The 23,802-nt window shown below is 42.3% G+C and overlaps 1 protein-coding gene across 16 annotated transcripts in view; it reads right to left on the bottom strand.

Annotated features, from left to right (window-relative positions):
* The window catches only part of PTPRT (protein tyrosine phosphatase receptor type T), a 571,615-nt gene that overhangs the window by 115,254 nt on the left and 432,559 nt on the right, over nucleotides 1-23,802 (bottom strand). For all 16 annotated transcript variants that reach the window (XM_066978461.1, XM_066978465.1, XM_066978464.1 and 13 more), the window contains 2 exons: nucleotides 6,504-6,705; nucleotides 3,066-3,168 (listed from right to left, as the gene is read on the bottom strand). In XM_066978461.1, coding sequence (XP_066834562.1) covers nucleotides 3,066-3,168; nucleotides 6,504-6,705 — 305 coding nt within the window. The remainder of the gene's footprint in view (nucleotides 1-3,065; nucleotides 3,169-6,503; nucleotides 6,706-23,802) is intronic.

Here is a 23,802-nt window from a genome sequence, read left to right as displayed (position 1 = left end):
TTAAAAATAATTACTGTGTACTGAGGTTTTCTCATTTACACAGTTTGGAAGGATTATATTGAAAACCTGGGAGATGCAGAGCAGAAACTGGCTGCCTGGAGAACTGTCGGGACAATGAGATGAGGGGCCTACCTCTTCTGGCACAGTGAAAGACCTGAAGATCCAAGGTTTTATGTGATAGTGTGAGGAAAATCTATTTCAGCCTATTTTAAGCAGTATTTCAGAAACATGCCGGGCAGGCTGGGTGGTCAGTGTGCAAACCAGAAAGGATTTAGGAAAGCACAGCCATGTCTACAAGGGGGGCCAGGAGCACAGAGATCCTACTGGCACGCTGCATCCTGTGGCCTCCCCTCCACCTGCCACTGTGCAGCCTTGATGCTTAGCACCAGGACTGCCTACAGACATTTGTCTCGACTCTGATCCTGTATTTTCACTAAGGCCCTGGGTAACTCAACAGATGATGGCATCAGACTAAAAGGGGCTGGAAGTCCTTTGGGTTTGCATCAGAATTTAAAAGCATTTTGAAAATCAATTTGACGATATTTAGTGGAAGTGAATACAAAATATTATACTCGTGAAGGAGAAATAAACATAAAACAGAGAACAACTAACCAAACAACAACAAAGGGGATATCGTAGAATCATAGAATCATTAAGGTTGGAAAAGACCTCCAAGATCATCTGGTCCAACCATCACCCTACCACCCATGTCACCCACTAAACCATGCCCCTAAGCACCACGTCCAACCTTCCCTTGAACATCCCCGGGGATGGTGACTATCCTCAACACCCCCTTTAGACCACTGGTCACACAAGACAGTATATTGGCTCTCAGCTTGAATATGAAAAACAAAGATGGGGCCGGGGGAGGAACACCTCATTCTTGTGTGTTAAGAGTGTCACAAACAGTTCACAAGACAAGGTTCTTATAATCTGCTGGATGCTGTGGAAGCCCCTGAGGCAGTGCTACCTGCTTTTGGATATTATATTACAAGAGGATTTACACAAATTGGAGAGTGTGCAGAACAAACTGAAAGAAAAGGGAAGAGGTACGGAAAATATGATACGAGGTTGCTTATAATAATATTGCTGAGATTAGACTAAAACCAGACTATTTGTTTATACAGTGAAAGGTATTCACACATTGTGAAGCTGTCATATCTAATAAAACGTTTAAAATCTCCACAGGCCTCCTCCCCCTGCCACACACAGTTCCATTCTGTTTTTTATACACACATCTAAGTCAATGAAATGGGCTCATTTTGGGAAATAATCTTATCATTTAGACATGGCATGTAAATATTACACTCTGCAAATGTGTGTATATTAGACTACAATACAATTAAAGAAACCAGACTGAAAAATTATAAAAATCTTTACAGTTTTTTGTTTGTTCTTTATAGTACACACATTTGCTGGAAAAGACATTATTCAGTGAATGAGGTTAAAGTATGGTAAATTGACTTCGAGAAAAATCACATGAGTTTTCAATAAAAAGACAAAATAGCAACACTCTTAAGACAGCAGGTGGTACAACGAGATACAGGAATGTTCCCCCATATAAAGAAATAAAACAAAACAGAGCTGTGTGATTTTACTGCTATTTTCCAGCAGAACAACATCCCTAAAGGACTCGGAAAATAGGCTCCTAAATTCGCTCATATGGAGTACCAGAGATTAAAAGGGAAACATTAAAGCCCATCCCTCAGAAAAACTAGAAAGGGGGTGGTGCTAAGTTAAAAAAAAAAAACAACACATTTTTTGCTTTAAAGTATCGCTGCAATTTGGAGGAAAGCTGTGACGTACGTTGGACAACTAATTGATATAGGATTATTAAATCAAATAGGTTTACATGTGAGTAATCTGCTCTTGAATATTTTGTGGGACATCCTTTAAATAGCACAAAGAACCTAGCAAAGCCAAGTCATTTTTGAGAGAAGGGACTATGTGTTTTTAAAATATCATCCAGAGCAGAAATTTCAGAAATGTCTTGTGTGAACCTGAGGTAAATCCTGAAAAGCCTACAGGAAGGTAATGGCTGCTGAACACATCTGCAAAGCAGCCCAGATCTTCCTAGGTAAACTAGGCAACTATTTTTATTGTAAGTGGTTATAATTCATACACTCAGCTGAAGAGAATGGCAGGATGAACGACTGCCTGGCATTTCTGCCAGACAGGTAAAGCAGCCATCAGTGCTGGCTCAGAAGGGGAGTTTGTTCTGTGCTCATACTTTTCACCATGTATAAATTTACCAAGGCAAAAGATGGCAGTGAAGTACAGGCTTCTAAGTCATGTTTCCACATTCAGGGAGTGATCTGCAATAAAGCGCCCCATTTCAGCATTGGACATCTTAGTAGTAAGAATGCGATCCAGCTCAGGATTAATCAGAAATGTTTGCTACAAGGTCATTCTGTTCCACAAGTTTCATCTGTACAGCTTCCTGCCCCCCTAAATCCTCCACTCTGCAAATGGAAACTGTGCTCACCTCCAACTGGCAAAGTCTCACTAAACCAGTGAGATTTCTCCAGTCTCAATCACTCGCTCACTCTGCATCCAGCCTGGTGGCAACAGCTGGATTACAACATTGACATATGAAGAGTCTGGCTGGATGTAAAATTGAACAAATGCATCCGCAAACATCAAAAATATTTCAGGCATTCATCTTACAGAGCTACAAAAAAGGCCTTGTCCGTGGCAGGAACGAGGGCAGGAGATGGAGGCCTGAAGCCTCCTCCACCCTTGCAGGGCGATGCGGAATTCACACCACAGCACACAGCTCTGTGTACTGAAACTCCAGTATTGCAAAGGCATCTGAAGTGATGCTGAAAGGGTAATAACCCCGTGCCATGCCATCAGCAATCCTTCCGGGAGGTTACCAGCGGGAGGCAAGTAGATTGAAGCGTTTATAAAAGGACACTGTGAAAGGCTGAATCAACAGCAGAGCTGGCCTTTTAGTAAGCGCTTGCTTTCAGCGGCTACACTACCAGACGAGAACGAAAGGCGTGAGTGAAACCTGGGGAGGAAGGAGAGGGGAGAACTGTGAAAAGGGAAGACAAAACACCTACCTGACAGGGGCTCCCCGGGACTGAGCAGGCTTCAGCATAACAGTAATGGTGGTGTCAGTCTCGTTCAAGGGGGAGTCGGTGTCGTATTCTGGCATCGATGGTGCTGCGGCAGAACAAAGAGCAATGCGTATACACCAGTTACTGCCGTTGGTAGTGATGGCAACATAATATTAACATTTCTTGGAGAGTGTTTTAACATTTCTCAAATGAAACATCAAAATGCTTTCTAAATGTTATGACCAAAATTGTCAAAACTGTTTAAAAATTTGTACACTCATTTTCTATTAAAATTAAACAGGAATCGGACACCCAAATCTTCAAGCTGGCTTTGAAAATCCTCTCATGAATTTTTAAGACTTAGCAATCCTTTGAGATGGGATCATCTCTTCAATTTTAAAGGTGAAGAAAGTAAAGCACGTGGAAGTTGGAAGACGCCACCTAGGACCAATGGATCAGTGGCAGAGCTGAGACCAGCACCCCAGGAGCCGGGCTCTTGTTCACTGTTCATGTCAATGATTAGACTTCCCACACCTTAGAGTTTTTAATACATAGGCTTGAGCTGTGTCTCCTTGATTAGCTGAGGGTACATTATAGAGCAGGAAAGCATCAAAGGAGAGGAGCATGGAATTAGCCAGGTTGTTTTAGCACTCAAATCCAAGGTATTTAACCCCCAGTGCTTTAGTGTTGTTGAACACTGAAAGCAAGAGGTGGCTGCACTGCTTCCAGTGGTATACTCGGACAGCAACCAGCCATGGCATCCGTCACTTCACCGAGTGTTCCTCATGACAAAACAGAAAACCACTGAATGGTCACACTTAGCCAAAGTCTAGCTCCTACTTCTGCTTTATTATCTTCTGCTACGGTCATTTCATAAAGGCAGGATAGGTTTCCTTAGGAAACACATTTTACTTATTCTGTTCCTTCCCCAATAGCAGACATAATTTTTACTGTGGAAGAACTGAAGAGATCATGAGATCAGAGCAGCATCATGTTTATTCCAAAGATGCAGGTTTTGTTGAAATACACTTAACTATAAAGCAAATAGAAGAATTTACACAAAGAGAGTAGTCCGCTCAGTTCAGCTGTAGCTCTCAAGGGCAAGCTGCATTGCGGGGGTCCCATATTTAATCCTCTCACAGAGATTTTCACTGTAATCCTGTTTACAATCAGGATTTTTATCTAAATGCCTGAAAACTGTCAAGAATGGTGTTTGCTATCATCAGCTCAGCAACTGACTTCCCCATCAATAAGCTAGCAATGAGTTCAGAATGAATGCCGATTCCTTCACAAGGATTTCTCCCAAAAAATTGCTCTGCATCGAGGGTAGTCAGTTAAAAATGATGCCTGCCACCAGCAGTCTTCCATACCAGGTACCACCATACTTACAGTGAGAATCGTTCAGCACCTGCTCGGGGCAAAAGGGATCATGCCACAACAATCACAGTGCCACCAACAGGTTGCAGGGCCATTTTAGACACCAGAAACAGGCTGGGCTGTACCTTTGCAGGTTCCATAATCCTACTTTAAACAGAAGCAGCAGCTTCCCCTAGCCTGGCTGCAGCACTGCACTGCTGCGACTAAATTGCTTCTGATGTTAGCTAGCTCGGATGGCTCCTTCTGGCTGCGCGTGAGACCTGTTTAGTTATCTTCTACCCAAAACATTGCACCTGCTGAAGCGAATTTACAGTTTTACTGCCAGACACCACAGAGTTGAGAAGTAAGTGGAAGAAACATAGGTCTCGGCAGGACTAGCTAATGCTATCAGGTGTAATTCAGCAATTGCTCCATATTAGTCGTATAACACTGCAATACAACCTAGTATTCTTGTGTACCCAACGCAGAAGAGTTGTGTAGCACCTCAAAGAAATGATACTTGGCAGTGACGTTTTTGAAAGAGCAAGCACTGCTCAACAATTTAATGCTGATTTTGTTAAGATTCCAGTCCTGCCCAAAGAGAAGTCCTCTGTAATTCTGGCATTTAGGTGTGATTAAGAAATAAAGAAATGTCCCCCCATATAAACACATACAGTCCTAGAATATAGACAGCTTTTCATTTAAAAATGATCTATTTTCAGAAAGCCTTACAAGACCATTCTTATAAGCGAAAATAAGTCAATGCAAAAATCGTTTTTCTCCTTACTTCCTTTCTGGCTGCATCTTAAGTTTAATAGTAACTTCAAAATTCCATGTATAGGGCTGACCATGAGAAAATCTCATGTCAGAGACTACACTAATGCCTGCATGGAGTCTGTGCCTACCTATTGTGAACCAGATGTTTAAAGGGCAGAAAAAAAAGAGACAATAAACTGAGCTCAGTGTGCATACAGTTAATAATCATGCAGGCTCCTAACAAGATTTGAGTACTCTCTGAATAATAAAATGAAAAGAAACTGAATCAGAGAGAAAAAGAACAACCACTCCTGTGCTGTTTTAGTCCTCCGGTCACAGGTGAACAGAGGGTACACCATGCCTTCCCTCCGCAGCAGGGCTACACAAACCCTAACAGCCCATGGAGCTGTTACAACAGTTAATGCTTTACTGCAAGGGGTGAGACATGGGCTTTTGCACTAAATCTAAAGGTCTCAAACCTTGCTGATGGTCAGTGGAGAGAATGGACATATTTTACTTCCTTAAAGTTTACACTGTCACTTATTGCTAACAACTTTTTATTAACATGTTTTGAAATGGGGTTAAGGAAAACATGCAGTGCTGCATATTTCAGCATTACAAGTGTCCTGAACATCCCAAAAATTTGGTTTGGCTTCACTGAGAAAACAGATAAAAGTTAAAATTTAAAATTAAAGTTCACATATGTTTGTCCAGTGTCCCCTCTACCATCCCCTTTATCAATTTTTTCTTTTGTTAGCTAGACCAAGTTTCCTTTTTCTTTTTTTCCTAGACACCCAGGAACTTTCTCTTTGCAGTGCATCATGATTTCAGTGCCTTTCACGTACCTGTCTACCTACCTCCAGCCTTCCCTCTGTTCTTAATCAGAAAAGAAAACAAAAAAAAACCACATAAAGACAGTTTACCTTCTTTATTTTGATCTCCTACCACTATTCATTCAATTACTTCATTACATCCCTTTCTGGTGCATTAAGATAAAAGTCACATTTTTGAAGGAGCTTCTCTAACTAAGCATATAATTCTAATACTCTGTTGTAGCAGCAGTTCTTCTGAAGAACTAATCAAGGTACTCACTTCCAATGCTCCTAACACATCCACAAATTAACCACTGCATTTGTAATCTGAACAAACGCAAATACAAACACATACAGATTGCGGCCCCCTGAGAAATTTGCCTTGTGAAACTTGTGGAGGAGACACTAAGCCAAAAGCCTTTTCATTGTTTTATGCATCAGCTGTGGGTCTAGAGAACAAAGCCCTAGAAAGTTTTTGATTGTTTGTTTGTTTTTGTGGTTTTCTCCAAAGCAGTACCTGAAATCTTAGTTGCAATCCGTGTTGTGATGGGTGGCCCAAAGCCCTTGACTGTGCTGGCTTTGATGGTGAATGAATACGTAGTCCCTGGGTATAATCCTACAAAGAGGTGATGTGTTTCATTCCTTAGCTTGAAGACTTTCCCTCTTTGGCTGGACAGGTCAGCACTGGGATCCAGAGACCCAACGGCCTTGTATGTAATCTGCAAATAAAGAACAAGGAAAGTAAGGTGATAAGGGGCCTTCTGCACCTGGCCTTCCTCTGCTTTCCCCTACTTTGCTCCCTCTTGAAATTCAGGATTGAAAATGAAAGGGCAGATATTATTTCAGTATCCCCAGCGAACAATCCTGTGTTTGGATACTGGCAAGCAAACATGACAATTTTTCCAAGGCTTTACTTAGGAAGAAACTAATTTCTTCTCTCCGCTAAAACCTCAGCATGTGCTGATTTACAACAAAAGATGCAAAGAATTGCTTTTTGTTCCAAAATTCAGAACTTGTGCAGCTGAAGCAGCACGCACAGCACGACCTGCACAATTTTCATGAGAATTTCCCACATGATCCCCCACCGCCCAGGAAAACTTCTGGTGCAAACTTAGATACATTTTCTATCAAGTAGTTTTTCTCCCCAAAAGCCACCTGAAAACTACAGGAGCCTTTTACTGACAACAGTTTTTAGAATTCTTTTCCTATGCTAAAGAGATTATGCCAAAATGAAATGCTGAAATTAAATGATAGGTTTACATCAAATATATATCATCAAGTGTTCAGAAAAAAAACCCTCATCTTCTCTGAGCTAGTGAGACAATTCCTGCCAATTTCTTCCCCGTTTTTAGCCTCACTTTGCAAGCTTACACGTGGTACCATGCCCAGTTTTCACCTGAGAAAACAAGTCGGCGGGGTTACAGACCTGGAGAGCTCCTCAGGAATACATACACTAACACATCTTTAGAGGGATCCAAGCCGAACGCACACCTTTGAAATTCTGCTCGAGCTTCATTATGCTTACCCACGACAACCCTGTTGATATACAGACACTTGCAAGGAGAACTCATGACTTATTTACCAGCCAATTCCTTCCCCACCTTCCAAATTCAATCCAAAGGCAGCTCAATTTCAACTGAGCTGTCAATATAATATAACATGTACCACTGCTCTCCTAACCTTTCCTGATATTATGGGATCCTCGCTTATTTGTAATGAAACACTATGAATAAATCAATGTATGTTAATATACAAAGTTTTCAATTTTTTATGAAGGACTCCATGTGAATCTAATTCCCAGCTTTGCTGAAAGAGTCTTTGAAAAATTTTAAGTCGCTTGTTTCATGACAGGAGGAAAATGTTGTGATTTGAGGAAAAATACATATACAATGTTTAAAAAGATGAGGCTTTAATAGTAACAGGATAACAAAAAAAAAAAAAGGAATTATAATAAGCAGCTTGTAGAGGTGATTTCATTGAAAATTTGCTAATTTTTCCAGGACTTACAAGCTGCTTTTGAATTTTTATTACCTGCCTGAAATCTGAAAAGAAACAGATCTTAGCACAATGTTCATTAAAGTAAGAAAACTATTTGCAGGGAGGAGAAATCTTTACTCTCGCTCCTTGTCTTCAGGTTAGGTGAGGTCCATGCAACGCACCTCAACATAAGACAATATTTGGACAATTCCTACTGCATGAAGGCACTTCAAGGCAAGACAATCTGTGCACCACCATCAGAATCTGAATGGGGGTCAGAGCTCATAAATTAAGAGACGTGACCCAGTCAATGCCATTGCAAATTCCAGAAAGAAAAAAATGTATTTATTATATTCTGTAGGAATGAACCAATGCCATCTGTATGCTCTTGTTGAGAAACAAATGAGAGAGAAATCTCTATTCTAAAAACTTCCAGAGGAGAATGAACAAATTAAAAATTTGGGAAAAGGAAAGAGAGCCTCCTACCACTAGACCACCAAAAATCACGCTCACATGATATGCTGTTAGTTGTCTATGCAAAATTAGTGCTATTTATTTTTGAACACATTATACAAAAGGCTACAAATTTAAGTGGAAGATGAAATTGTCCTTGATCTGCATATAAATAACAGTACTCACCCCTACCTATACCAGTTCAAAAATTACAAAATGAGCCATTTTTCTTCATTAATATGTATATACGCACAAATCCTTAAAGCAAACAGATAGAAATGTTTTGGAGAGAACAGAAACAACAACCAACAACCAGGAAAGTCACTGACGTAAAAAAAAATAAAATCTTTTTTTTGCTGCTCACTATAACATAGAAAATGAGCACAAGGGACCTTAAAAGAGCCTAAGTTCAACCCATGAAAAGTGAGGTAGGAGAAAATACTTGAGAGAGAACATGCCCAAAATTTGACATTAAAGTTTGGGTCAGTTTTCAGAAAGACCGCAAACTCAGATCAGACATATTTCCCCCCAATTTTTTTAAAACTGTAGTAAAGGCCCATTCATGGCACATCCAAACTGTGAGTCTGTTACTGCAGCAGACGCTATTCAAGTGGATACGAACCCCGTTAAACCAGGTGACGTACCGACATTGAGAGAAAGCAAACCTTGTCCCCAAAACTTACCACTTTAATACACAGAGAGCAGAAAAGCAGTAGTACAAACCTGGGGGTGTTTATGTGGGTCCTGTTTCATTCAGCCCATAAGCAGAAATATTTAAGAGACTGTTACACATGACTGTGTCAGCAGATACAGCTAGTTACCTGCTTATTGCTCTTGGCAGAGTTAGTCTCAAGCTTTTCTCTGCTTTCGGGAAGAGCCCTGAACAACTGAAGTGGTGAGGAAGGGATCTGCAGCTGCTGCCGGATGGCCCCGAGCTGCGGGCCGTGGTCCCACCGCTGCTGCTCACTTCCTTCGTGGCCACGTCAAGCTGACGTTCCCTGAACCTCCACCTTGCCATTTGAGAGCTGTTATGCTCCTCTATACCAATGTTTTTGCGGCTGAGGGATTCTATGGACTCCTGTAGTTGCTGAGTGCTGGTGGTTGAGCACCAAAACCATAGCTGAAATGTGAAGAAGCCCAACAAAGAGCGCACTATTTGGAAAAGGAGGCAAATTCTCTTCCAGCTCAGACACAAGAGAACCGTTTTTCCCTCCCAAGTAAGGTAGCTGCTGTTTCTTAGGTATTAGCACTACCCAGCGAGGACTGCCACCTGAGAGCTCTGCTCAGCCCGGTCCTCCCCAGCCCTCCCAGTACAGCTGGTGGCTCCGGCTCCCTTGGGGCCTGCCAGCACCAGCTCCTAGAGCCCTGGCTGGCCTGGCACCCACCCGCGCTGTTCAATGCCCAGGCTCTCCATCCAGCTCTGCAACATTTCTCATAGCCAGGACAATCTCTAGGTACAGAAGTCTTGGTATTTCCTCACCAAAATACGTGAAACATGCTACAGTATTTGTCTGCATGCACGCGTCTGTCAGCAGATTGCTCCTTACAGAAAGGAAAGATGCTGTAACACATCACATACATCAGGTTTTATGTATAAATAACTCGGGGGTGGGGTGGGAAGGAGGTTGTTTGCTTGGTTGTTTTGATTATTTTTGCATACTTTACACTCAGCACCACTGCTTTTCTTAAGACCTTGATGTACCTCAGCTGGCTGATCTAACTTAAGGCAAAGCATCTCGATGGGAAACGCTCCTGCAGGGAGGGACTGCATTCTCACCCCCATGCTCCCCTAAGGTTTTACCAGTGGAAGGAAGAAAAGAACATGCTGAACTTCCTTTCTGAGCCTGGACTGTTTGTCAGGTCAATCATATATCAGGTCCTGCACCACGACTATTTAGTAAGGATGACAAAAACACAGCTGTGAACACTCTGATCAGATTACGACCAGGAGAGACAAAGACACCAAAAGTTGCTGCTCTTCTCCTTAATCAATTTAAACTAAAAGTTCTGAAGCTAGTGCAATTTCAGGGAATCATATACAGAACATTTTTCAATATAAAACTATGGAAATTTCCAACTCTGGAGTCATTTGGAAAAGCACTGAAACATGTCTGGAGAAGAAATATGGCACTTCCTTAGAATAAGGAGGATGCTGAGAAAAGCACCTGCTCTTCTAGTTGGTATGCTGAGTATTTATCTTCATTTCTTGTTCCAAGTGTCAAACCATTTCATTACAAAATAAACAAGAGATTCTAATCTAAGAAAATGAGATGACTCAATCACTAGAAAGCAGCTGTTCTAAATTATTTTAAAATAATCTATTTTAAAGACAAGCCATGTCATATAATACTTCTGTATTCTGAAAAAAAGGAGACAATAAAATTAATTTAAACATTTAAAAACCTAGACAGAAAACAAACAAGAAGAGGCTCAAAAATAAGAATTTCACTTTGATTGAAAATATTGAAAATATTTGTTTTGATTCTGATGCAGAATAAATGCAAATACAAAGATGTGGAAATTTCTCACAAGACTGAAACTCTATGTTTTTTTAACCAGCTCCCTGGTTATCTCCTGCACAGCAGACAGCTGTCATCATCTGAAAGTCCTCTCTCTCCTCTGCAAACTGGAACGGTTGTCCTGAGTTTGCATACGTTACTTAGAATTTACATTTTGGCTCCAGGGCAACTTGATGGTCTCGTGGAAAAGTTTTAGTGGTCAACACTGCTACAGTTCTAATCACAGCAAACACCCGTCTCGGCGAAAGCACAGTGAGATCAACAAATATAGACAAATAAATTCTAAATCTTCCCGATTTGCAAGGAACTGAGCTAATGAAATGTTTCTTAAGTTGAAGCAACAGGAGCAGTAAATTTGAAGTAATCAGGAAATCACAAGTCAGATGGCACGGAAACTCAGGAAGATAAATAACAGCCACGTTGCCACGAAAGAGGAGGGATGAAACCCTGAGCCATGCATTCACCCAGTCCCTGGTCAGTCCAGCGTTCATCCAAACTGTGCAAAATTTGGCAATGCAAGTCCAAATCTTCATGAGTAAAACGTAAAACAGGTCAACAGTACAAGTTCAAGCCTACTGGAAATTACCAGAAAGGGGTTTGTATATTTAATTTCCAAGTGTTCAGTGACATACATCTGCTGTGATAGACTGTGGAAAATAAACCAAGAACAGATCAGCATCAGAAATGGGGCGGTCAGTGAGTTCACTCCTTGTTATTTAAGCAGACATCCAACATATGCCAGTGCACTCAGTCCCCACTAACCAGAACTACCCTCTCTTACTCCATCCTCCCCTCTGTTTTATATACATTTAAAAACTCAGAATATTAACCCCTTAAATCACTGTCCAAATGCTACATTAACAACCACAATGATGAAGCTATAATATTGAGCAGAAGTACAGCTCTCCTCTCCTTCACAGAGCCTAATTTAACACAATTTGCTAGGGAAATGTGAACACTTTACCAACTGTCATCATCTATAAGTGTAAAACTTCTATTACAATACAAGACTTCTAAAACTTTCATGGTGGAGGGAAAGACCACAGCAGAGATATTAACTAAATTAGGAAGCACAAGGCCATTTTCCACTGCAATTCTTTCTTCAGAAGAAAGCATGTAATAAAAGAGACTAACAAAAAACATATATCCTTAACTTGCTTGATCTTCCCATACATCTCAGATGTATGGGCAACTGCGTGTCCGCACAAGCAAAAGGATATTGTAACAGTGAATGTATTACTATATGGGTTCATCAGGCATATCATATAAAAATATTAATAACAGTAAGCATAGCTGAAAATTGGATGCTAAAAAAAATCCCTGTAGAAAAAAGGGTATATATATTATTAAGAATGTGGTAATTAAACAGTGAAACAGACCATCAAGGGATGTGATCTATTACCCTTCAGGTTTAGACATTCCTTTGGAAGGATATTTTATGGCATAATCTTGAGGACCTAAGCTTAATACAACAAAGAACCGTGATAAAGAAGTCATCACTTTGCTCTAACAGTCCTTCTTGCTCTCCTCTACAGCGCACTAAAATCCCTTGGGAATCCTGGGTGGCTGCTCAGATGCTCTTCAATACTCAAATAAGTAAAGAAGAAAATATTCTGCTCAAATCACGGTTGATGTATCCATTTAGTCTTCCTGTACATTTGGTACATTCAAGTAAGCTTTCACGCTGATGAATAACCGAGTTGTCAGGATTTCATGTGTGCATAACCTTAAAACTGAGGGCAGCAAACTCTAATGTTTCCGGATTGAGAGCTTGCCAGTCAAGGCAAAAAATGTGCTCAGATGTTTCTTTCCACTGCAATTGATACCACTATACACAGCACTTTGTCTTACATCTTTTGTCATATAGAATTAATCAACCGTGGTGAGCAAAACTCGGTCTCTACAACCATCTTCACCATCAAACATCAGAACCTTGAGCTTCCCCTCTTGACTTCAGCAATTGCAGCCTGTTGGAATGCAAATGGTAAGTACGGCTGTTAAATCAAACACTACTTTGTAGATACATTATGCAACTTCATATCTATTTTCCATTTTAGTGACAGCCTGCATAGCAGTTTGGGGAAGGCATCTGAAACCTATAAATCCATTGCATTATCCCCAGTGTTCCCATTGACGTTTCATATCCCCGTCTCTGTAAAACAGCCTGTTCTGCCTCTCCATTCTCCCTCGTACAACACACAATCCCTAACTTCAGGGGGTACTTTAGAGCTGACAGCTAGCAGCATTTTTTTTTCTTTTTTTTTCCCAGTTAGTAATGCTCCGAGACTGAAACCTTTCCTTGCTATGGACAAGAGGGGAGCCAGAGCTTGGGATGTCACCAAACTGCCATATGCATACCCCCACCAAGCTCTGGGTCTGCAGGGACACCCTGACTTGTGTCTTACACTTTACTAAGCCAAAAGAAAACAATGCTTTTCCCGAATTACTGATGGGTTTTGAACTCCTGTCTTGTGGGGATGTTTTAATTCATTGGTTCTTATCCCATTTGCTGTCTGGCTGAACAGCCCACGAGCTGGGAGCTGCATCCCACACTGGGGCTTGCCTCCGCTACCCTGCAGAAATCGGACACTGCCAGCACTCCCCAGCTCTGGCAGTCCTGTTTTAGCTGATGGAAAAGGCCGATAGCAAAATCACTGAAATAAGAAAATAAAGCTGCTGGCATCCCAGAAAAGTAAAAATTGCAGATCAGCCACAGCTGACCTTTTCTGAAAGGTGCCCCTCTTTTGAAAATTGTTGAACTAGAGAGATGTTGCTACTTCCCGGTGCATAATCCTTCCTTGCATTGGAATGGCATCTATTTAACCAGAAGACAACTAGGCAGACTTCGTGGTGTAGGTTTGACTTAGCGGTGTTTAAATCTCACCTGGTGCAGCTTTAGAGAGGCTCAACGTGCAGCTGCCTGGGGCCCATCACCAAAGCACCGACCCCAAAGCACGGCAGCTCCTCTCCCAGGGCTGTGCTCCCACCTGCCTGACACCCGCAGGCTGCACACAGAGCGACCCCCCCAGCACCTTTTCATGCCACTTGCTTCAGTTTCAGAACAGCACTGGCACAAAACTTCCCAAGCAGATGAGAAGGAAGTTTGTCACGGGCAAAGCCTGATTTTCTGGGGCTAGAAATCTTTATGCAAGCCATAAGGGTGCAGAGATAAGGGAGTGGGATATCAGCACACAAAGTTGGCTGTGCGTCACCGGCCTTGGCGTTGCAGATGGAGGGGAGGGGGAACCAACTGAAAAGCTCCATGATTGAAAGCACCTTGGGAAACAATAGGCAATTTAGTTTTTAATCTTGCTTTACATATTCCACTCCATGCTCTAATAAAGCCTGCAAGCAAACTTCATTTTTCCCCTGTTTCCCAAAAATAAACACAAATAAACTGACGCACTAAAGTCTGACAGAAATATCCTTGAACTCGAAGTTATCAAAACATTTCCTTCATTTCCCGAGCCACTGCCTGAGGGAAGCAGTGTTCCCCAAGCCAGGTGTTAAGAAGTCATGTGCGTTACAAGTTAACTGCGCAAATGACTTTATTTTATTGCAGAAGGAAACCAGCTCGAGTTCATGGTGTCTCCTGGAAACGTTCTCTTCAAGTTCAGCATGGCCAGAGGGGGCACCAGGTGAAGCTGTTGTACTGAGCAGCTCACTTACTACCATTTCAGGGATCGCTGACCTCAGAAAGACCAGAAATTTTGCAAGGCTCTTCCTCAGTTCATGCTACACCTGGATTACTCCCCCGTAGATAACCCAAGTTCCTGAAGTATGCCTTTTTCAACCTGAGTGTGCAGTACTCGTAAAATAGCTAATACCAAAAACAGCTTCAGATTTCAACACAAATGAGCACGAAATATCCAGTCCCAAACGCAGATTCTCCTCCTGCCTTCTAGCTGTACCTGAAAACAAGAGGGGTAGCAAGATGCTCCTAAAATTATACACATCCCTTACACAGGTCAGCCCCACAGCACCACTGAGCTGGATCTGGCTTCTCCCTAGTCACTGCATGCCAGACCAAGCTACGATGATTTAATTGCCCTGTCCTCTTCAGTGACATCTTATAGGATCAAAGCTTAAGCTAAGTGAAATAATTAATATTGCCAAATTCAAACCTGCCAGTCCAACACCGTCACCCAGCCTGAAATTTAGTTAAGACTGAAAATCAGCTCTTTGCTTCTCCGCAGTCCCTTGCTCAGGGGCATCCTGAGAACCACCCTGCCATGGCACACCACCACAGCACGGCCAACAACCAAGCATTTTAAGAAGCTGATGCAATACAGGGAGCAAATTACAAAACAGTGTCACTGTCCACTGTCAGCTTAACCCACCAGCAAAGAGCAGTTACAGGTGCATGGGACAGAACCCAAACTTTTGATACCCTGATTTTTCCGCAAATTACTTACCTTCTGTTACTAATTTTATACTTAAGTCTTGGCAAAACTGCAGTTTCAGTAGACAATTAAAGATATTTTTTTTTGCTATCTAAAGGTGGAAAAACAATTGTTACTTTGTAGAATTGTAAAGAGAATATTCCTCCCGATACAGATTCTGCTCGAGGTTCCCAGTGACACGAAAACCCGCGCACTCCCCACTCCTGTTTACAGCCTCGCTGCCTGATAACCCTTGCCACTTACATTTCCAAGGCTGATATCAAGCAGAGTGCAAATCATAAACAAGCAGGGCTCTGGATGTGGGCTACACGTTTGATTTAAAGTTCAAAGCTGAGAGTGTCAAAGGTAGGGGCCTCAGCCCTGCACTTTTTGTTCAAAGCATGCAAACATTTTATCTAGCTCAACTCTCCATCCTCACATTGCAGTGTGAGCATCTTTCATGGCCAAGCAAGAGAGAAGACATGAAGAACACAAGGAACCCTTTCTTTTCCACATGTAGTAGCAGAGGTGTTTGTTTCCCCAAAGGGAACACGAGAGGGCCATGATCCCTACACCGGCGTGCCACCCAGCGATGCTGCAGAACATCCTTGCTTCACAGGTTAGGAACAGCAAGAAGCAGTAAAACCTCAATTCATTTCATAAAACAAACTAAAGCAGGCACCTTTTCCATCAGCTAACTGGAACAGGTTATCACAAAGAAGGCAGAGGGGAAAAAGGTGCCAGTTCAGCTAACTCAAATAACGTGCATACCCCCAGCTCCTACAAAGTCACCAAGCCCGCAGCAGTCAGAACACGACCCCCGCGGCAAAGCAGCGCAGACTGGTCAGATCATGGCCTCAACCCACACGGGGCCACGGGGGAAGTCTTGCAAATGTCTTGATATTCATAACGAACAAAAATGTAAGAAGCCTGATTATACACCTGAATACATACCAGCAACATCTCATGAGCTGACAATATTTTACACAGTACACAAACTAGAAGCACCTAACCAAACATTCTGGGCTCAGCAAACCACTCAGGCATAAATTTGGCTTCCTGTACTGCTAAAGCAATGTAAGTACATGACTACATGCTCATCTCAAAAGGAAAGGACAAGTGAATCAAACTCAAAGATGCGTTCTTAGGGTAAGAAACATCAGCCTATGAAAACTTGTACCAAAAAAAAAAAAATTAAAAATTTACCCTAAAAAAAAGGAAATGGACAGCACCAATGATCAGAACTCACTTTTAAATCAGTTCTGACCAGGACCCCTGTAATTCCTTTTTCACACAGGCACCTGTAAAGCAAACTTCATTTTTATATGTTGATTGTCTGGTGCTTCTCTTTTTGCCTGGATCCTTCAATTTTCAGATTTAGAGCAGAACTGAAAACACCGGCATCTCAAACACCAAATACATGTGAATAAAAGGTGTAAGGGCTGTCATGCTTTGCTACTCCTCCTCAAATAATCTGCTTGTCTGTACCTAGCCATATTCTTCATACACTATTAGCTTTCTAAGATGAGTTTTCCATAGCGTGCCAGAATACATTAAAAGGGATGGTAAGACTTTTTTTTTTTTTTTTTTTTTTGGCATTGTCTGTTAATAACAAAGACCCTGGATTACAGTTTTGCAGTTTATACAGCTCTCTCTTAAGACATGCCATCCATCTGTCCCAGGTTTGGATTTTCCTCATCGGAAAGATGAAAAAGCTGTTGTGCACAGTAAGTGAAGGCTAGAAATAGGCTGTGCAATTTCCAAGCCCATTTTTCTATTTTTTAAATTGTTACCTCCACACTTCCTGTCTAGCATAATTCCCCAAAATATAGGTTGGCCAGTTACAAAGATTCTGAAAACTGCTACGAGTCAATCCATTAAAATTCAGCCACGTGAAGCTGAAGGGAAGACAGCCTGGCTCGCCCATAAATGCATACCTGCCATAAATAAGAGGGACAGAACTTATTGCTGAAGCCAATGTAAAAATCCTTGTTTTAATGTTCTAGCTAATAGCAAATAAATCCACCTGAACCGCTTCAGCCAGCAAAAAAGCCAAGTTGATTTTTGCAGAAAAATGGCCAGCTTTGCCAGCTAGATAACACGGACTGAATAAATTTTTACATGCTAAATATTTGCTTGGGATTTAGTGGTTAAGATGCTGTCTTGCATAATAGTATTTTTAGCAAGACGGAACGTATTTTCCTGAGTAGCTTTGCAAAGGTAGGCAAGGTTGAGGTTCCCATGAATATTACCTAGCTTTCCGCGTAGCTGCAATTTGAAGACCACACCTGCTGGGCCGGTCCTGCTAGAACAGGGCTGTAATGTGGAAGGATCCAGGTCCATCGCTCAGGTGGGCAGTTGGGGAAACAGAGGAGGGATGGGCAGGAGGTGGTTTTATCAGTACTGCAGCCAGAGTTACACAGGGAACGCTGCCCACCCTCCCATTGCGCTATCATCCCCTCTGAAACTGGGGGAGGACCCCAAACTGGGAACACCTACGAGCCCAGCAGCTTGTGCCACCGGCAGCTGGAAGAGCGCCAGGATAAAGCATTAGGAGCCCTGCGGCTGCATGAACACGCAGAAGTGCCACCACAGCTGAGGCCCCAAGCCTTGTTGGGGTGAAACGCACCCCCACCTTTGTAGGATCCTTTGCAATGTGTGGACATGAAGCACCCCTAAAAGCTTCAGTGCAGGACGAGGAGGCTGCACCACGTCCAGGCTCCGTGGAGAGGGGGGCACAATGGCAATCCCACCACCACAAACCCTATTTCAGAGAAATGCAGAAGCCAAACCTGTGGGGCACACAGCCTACAGCCCCTCAATCCCCCAAATCTTTTCTGACAATCTTGCTACAGCTCACTAAAATACTTGTTTTATATCATCTAAGCCCTAAAGGATTTGTCCTATGTTTTCATTTGAAAAAGCCAGGCAGTTCCCCTAAAACCATGAATTCCTAATCACCACCGCAACACCCTCCCTCTTCCCACCCTTGCTGCAAAGTTCCTGCTCCCCTTCTCACTCAGGGGCATGAGGCTGTGATTTTGCTTTCCACACTAATCAAAATCTTTCATCAGAAAAAAAAAACGAATCTTGTGCCTGATACATCAGGGCCTTTAAAGAGACTTCACAGCATTTATACCCAGAGGGCTTTCATTTGTGCACAGACTGTTTATGACTTTTACCGAATAAAGGCACTGTTGCTGGTTTCCTCTTGAATAAATCCTGTGCCTAATTTTCTAATGTCCTGGGGAGAGTCCAAAGTCAGAAGAGAGCTGGAAATCTTCCATTACCTTGGAAAAACAACATCTCTTGTTCCTCAGGACATAACTGCATTAGAGGAAATACCTCGGATGTATTTTTTTGCAGATACATTAGGTGCTACATGAATAAAATCCTATTACTATCAGAGAAGAGGCCTTCTCCAATCAGGTTTACCACAGTTAAGTTTTCCGGATTATTCACCTGAACTATATTTTCACAAAAGCCACAGGCCGTAAAACACATGGTGTATAAAGCAAGTTAAAAATTCCCACCAAAAAAATGAATGTTTCAATTTTTAAGCGACTTTCCACACAAAGGTGTCTCTGAGCTATCCATTAGCTGAAAATGAGAAACGTCTCAGCGAACAACTAAATACTCTTTGCAGAGGGGAAAAAAAAACATTTTCCTAAGTACGGAAAATGCGTGTAAAGGGCTGAAGCTGACTGAAGCCAGCAACCCCCCCACCTCTTCCAAGGGCTGGGTACAGCGGGGGAATCTTGCACAACCTGTGCCCACGCAGTGGGAAGAACTGGGCAGACTGGGCTGTGCACAGGGTAGGGCCTACAAATCAAGCATCCACCAACCTTGGACCTGCTCGGAGAATGTGCAAAACTTGTACCGGGACACAGGTTTCCTTTGAGGGTCGAGCTGTAGCTGCTTTCTCCAGGGAAAAACTCTTCTGTTCCCTCTGACTCTTCTTTCCCACCACACAACCAACAGCAAAACCATTGCACAATGCCCAAATAATTCTTCTTCCCTATCCGAATGTCACCCTGGCTCTCCTGAATGCGCTTGCCCCTCTCACCTGCTCCAAGCAACTGAACCAGGACCCCAGATGTACTTCGGAGCACGGTGCGGCCTCTGAATGCCATTGGACATGGAAGACAGCTGCAGGGGGGAACTTGTGCAGAGCGAGCTCAAAGGCAGTTAGTTCTCACAAGCACTGAAATCCTGCTTTCTTCAGATCAAACTGCCTGGCCAGAAGAGACAGGTACGTATCTGAAGGGCAAGTTTGAGAACAGCATCGCTGCAGGCCTCGCAGAGAGCACTCACAACAGAGACTGAGTCATTTTGTCTGCATAAGGGCAAACTAAAGCCAACATTACACCTTCGTCCCCAGGTTATATTCATTTTTTTTAAATTGAATTTGATAAAATACAGGCTTTCACTCAAGTACTGACTACAGCAGAAGTAACTGGGTTGTGCACATTATGGTATATTTTACATTATAAAGCTTTTGTTGGAGCTGTGTTATTTTGTTTCCTGAATGCACATTGTGGCGACCACAAGAATAAAAAGTAAATTGTTAAAATCTCTAGATACCTCCCAATTCCAATTCTGGTCTTACGGTCCTGCAATCAACTTACAATCCACATGATAGCACTTATATTGCACTTTTAAAATATTTAAAATGTTTTGCAAAACTCTTCGTTTAACATGCTGTACTTCACTACGCTTGCTAGCTCTTGTGTTCAAAACAAGAGTAAAAAAGATACACTTCTGTTTTCTTGTCTAATGGTCTGCTGGATTTTCCTTTTACATCATCTGCAGGAATGTAGTCATCTTCCCTTATGATCAACCATAATTTCCATTCACTGGATAATACACGAGAATGGCTCAATCTCCTTTTCTTTGTTTTTCATGACAGTAGTAGCAATATTCCAAGCAGCCTCCATTCCAGCCCTCTTTCTTATAACTGCATTCCTCATAATGCTCCAGATTCTTTGAATTGTTTTAGGCTACATTAAAAGGCACCCCAGTTAGAAGAGTCTCAAAAGATGAAGTTTATAATAGTCCAATTTATTCTTTCAACTCCCTCTTTAGAATAATCTAGCTCTGCTTCTTCTTTCCCTTTCACTAATGAGCTGGAAAATCAAGCACCAAGCTGTCAGGCAACTCTGACTAGCTCCAACTCTGCTTTATAAATAAGAAGCAAAATCTCTATAAAAGCTCTGCCCTGGCTCTTTGGTCCCCTCTGCTGAGAGCCCTCCACTGGTGCTCCATTAGCACCGATGGGAACTTGCACCAAATCTATCCTATGTGATGCACATCTACTCATCATTCCTACCCCCAAAACTCTTGAAGTGTTTTGAGGGGCCAGAAGTAGAAGAAAAGAGCTTGGATTCTCAGTGACGCTGCCACAAAGGGCCAGGAAAGAGGGCCAGGAAAGCCACGTCGCCAGCACTGCCGCTGTGTCACCGCCCAGGCACAGTGTGGGAGCGGGTGGCAGAGAGGAAAACAAGATCTGTAACTTGCCATGGTGAGGAGGCAATCAAGGTTAACGGGCGCAGATGTAGAATTAAGCTTCGCATTAAACTTTGCACAGGCAAGTACGGAAAGGACACTAAATCATGGGGACTCATACAACAGCCCTAATGCCAGAGTACCTAACAAGTACCCTAACAAGTTTGCTGGGAGTGGTTCCTGCAAAAAGTGGTTCCTGGATGCTTGACACTCTGCAGGCTATTTTAAAGGTAACGAAGAAAAAGCAGATCACAATAGTTTAAATTGCTGCAGAGTGGTCTGTGTCTCCATTAAATAAATAAATAAATAATCAGGGAAAGGCATTAATTAGGCCAGGGGCTTCCACAAATCAAAACTAGGTAGAGTACATACGCATTACTGTAGGACTCACAAAAAAGGCTTCAAAAATCTAAATGACAACTGTACAAAAGCTGTCTTTCCAAGCTTGAGCTGCAGTAATTTCAATATGAACACGTAGTAAATTCTTGATTAACTGCAGGCCTGAAGTTTCTGATAGTCTCAAGTGATTCATGGTTTCAGTCCAAAAGCCTGTAGTGGGTTCGGCCCCAAAACAGCATAAGAATAATTGCTTCTTACTGGACACAACAAAGCTGAATACAGAGTTTTGTACTAAGTTCTTTTAGCCTGATTTCAAGATTTTCCAGACTCCTTGTGTGCTCTCCAAATGTACTCTATCAGCTGGTAGGTGGCAATAGGTCTTGAAAGAGAAACGTAGGGACACCACATTTAGCCATAGTAAAAGGTAATGAGAACTTATGGTGGGTGCTGCCTGAATTTACCCTGAAAAAATATCAGTACAGGCCTTTTAAAGAAGCAAAAGGCTCCTGCACTGACATCTTAAATCATACTTTGTAGCAAGCTCGAACAGATTTAGCAGCTGCTCCTGAACTTCATGCAATATTACTGCCTTTTTACCAACAAGTATTCAGACTCTGAATAGTAATAATGAGAATGCAAACTTGACTGTGGCTCAGCTTAGACTCCTAAGTATAAGACACGAGTAGGTTAGCATCAAAATGTGTCAAACTGGAGTGCAGACACCTGGTCCTGAAAAGTCATGCAAAAAACTTAGTTTATACTGCTTCTTCTTGTTCCTTGTTAAAATAATTTGGAGGTTTGAAAGTGAAACAGATTTATGAATTCACTGGGGAACTGGAGAGAGTCATCACACAGTAATGGATAGGCAGATTTTTTTATTGATTCAAATTAAGGGTAATTTATTGGAAAAAAAGCCATGATTTGCATGAAAGATGTTGCCTAAAGACACAGCAGTCTAAATGTGTTTTGATATATTTCACGCATATACATACACATGTAAACTGTTTGCTGCAACTCACTCTGCTAAGTGAATTAGCTGGCAGTACCAGCAAGATAAAACCCATCAGTCGTAAGACTTTGCTCTGAGATAACTCAATCCTCGTGCACTTCAAGTGAAGCCTCTCCTCTTACTTTTAGTTTATTAGGAGCAGTCTGGTCATTCTTACCCAGCCTGGCCCTCCCAAGCAATGAAATTTGGCTTCCGTTGACTCCGAGGATCCCTCCCCTCAGCTGCTTTTGTCCTTATGGGCAATCTGAGGAGCCTTTGTTGTGCAGCTCTTTACCACAGGAAACAGAAAGCAAATCTGAACTACTCCCAGGGAGTTTGTGTTAGTGTAGAGGACATCTGAGTGTATCTCTCATTCCCAGCAGTATTAGAGTTTCCCATATCAAACCGACTTGTTAAGAGAAGCCTCTCTCCATATGGAAGCTCAAGTCTTCCAGTTCCTGGGGTTGCCCAAACTTAGATTTAAATCTTCTGAGATAAACCTAGACAAATTGTGACACTGGAGAGTCACAGATTTAGAGAATCCCTGGGATACTCATGTGCATCTCAACACGTCAACATTTCCTAGCCTAAATACTCTGTCTCCTTTCCAGTACCAGGATCCCTACTGCCAGAGGTATGGGGACAGCCGCAGGCTACAAACACCAGGATTCACTGGGGTGCCAGTAGGACCAGGCAGGCACAGCACTGGTGATCCAGAAGAATATTTCTTTCCTCATTGTCCTCAGCTGAGGCAAGGAGCAGGTTCCCACGTGCTCCCACCACCAGCAGCTCTGGCAGCAAGCTGCTGAGGCGCAAATGAGGCCTAAGCTGCAGAAATGCTGAGGCCTACCCCGGCTCGCGAGTCGCCAAGCCCATTTCTTCTGGAGCTCTTCATTGCGAAGCAGTCATGTTTGCAAGAAAATTTGATGTCAATAAACGAGTGTAAAATACCAAAAGAAACACTGCATTCACCTGCCTTCACCGCATGTTACTGTGCTATTGTTACCGCTGTCAAACCACAAACAAGTTTATCAGAAATTTAGGCTCTGCGAACAGGCCATTTGAGCGGCGCACTGGGCAAGCATGCAAGTTATTGATCTCAGTAAGCTAAATTTTCACAAGGGACTTAAGCCAGTTTTCATTTGCATGTACATGCTCTGAGAGTTCAAGGATTTGATGGAAGCAATTACTCTCGCTGAGGCAGAGCAGCTCGTTTGAACAGACTCCTAGGTTTGCCATTTGCATACGCCCAGTTTAACAGCAGAGAAGCATGTAAACAGAAATGTTAGGCAGCTTTATGAAAATCTGACTTCTGGGGGAACTGCTCTGTGGAAAACAATAGTAAGAAGCAGGATCCAATGTAAATCTTACAGTGAAGGAAAAAAAAAAAACACCTTGTGACTAGGAAAACTGCGTGAAATGCTGAGGAGCTTCTCACAAAGGCAAATTACCACACTGCAAAGATGGCAAAGGGAAAATTTACATTCCCTGTTCGTAAAAAGGAGTAATTAATACAGTTAGAGAAAATGTAAAATTTAATGAATAACTGAAGTGTTCAAACAAATTGCCAGTTTAATACAGCTGAATGACAGAGCCAAAGTGTTGGGAATAAAATCCCAAGGTTCTGTTAGCAGACAGAAAATTTATGGATCA

This window comes from Anser cygnoides, chromosome 16 (genome assembly GCF_040182565.1).
Source record: "Anser cygnoides isolate HZ-2024a breed goose chromosome 16, Taihu_goose_T2T_genome, whole genome shotgun sequence".
Lineage (NCBI taxonomy): Eukaryota > Metazoa > Chordata > Aves > Anseriformes > Anatidae > Anser > Anser cygnoides.
The sequence above is the reverse complement of the archived record's forward strand: the minus strand, read 5'-3'. Positions and strand labels throughout refer to the sequence as shown.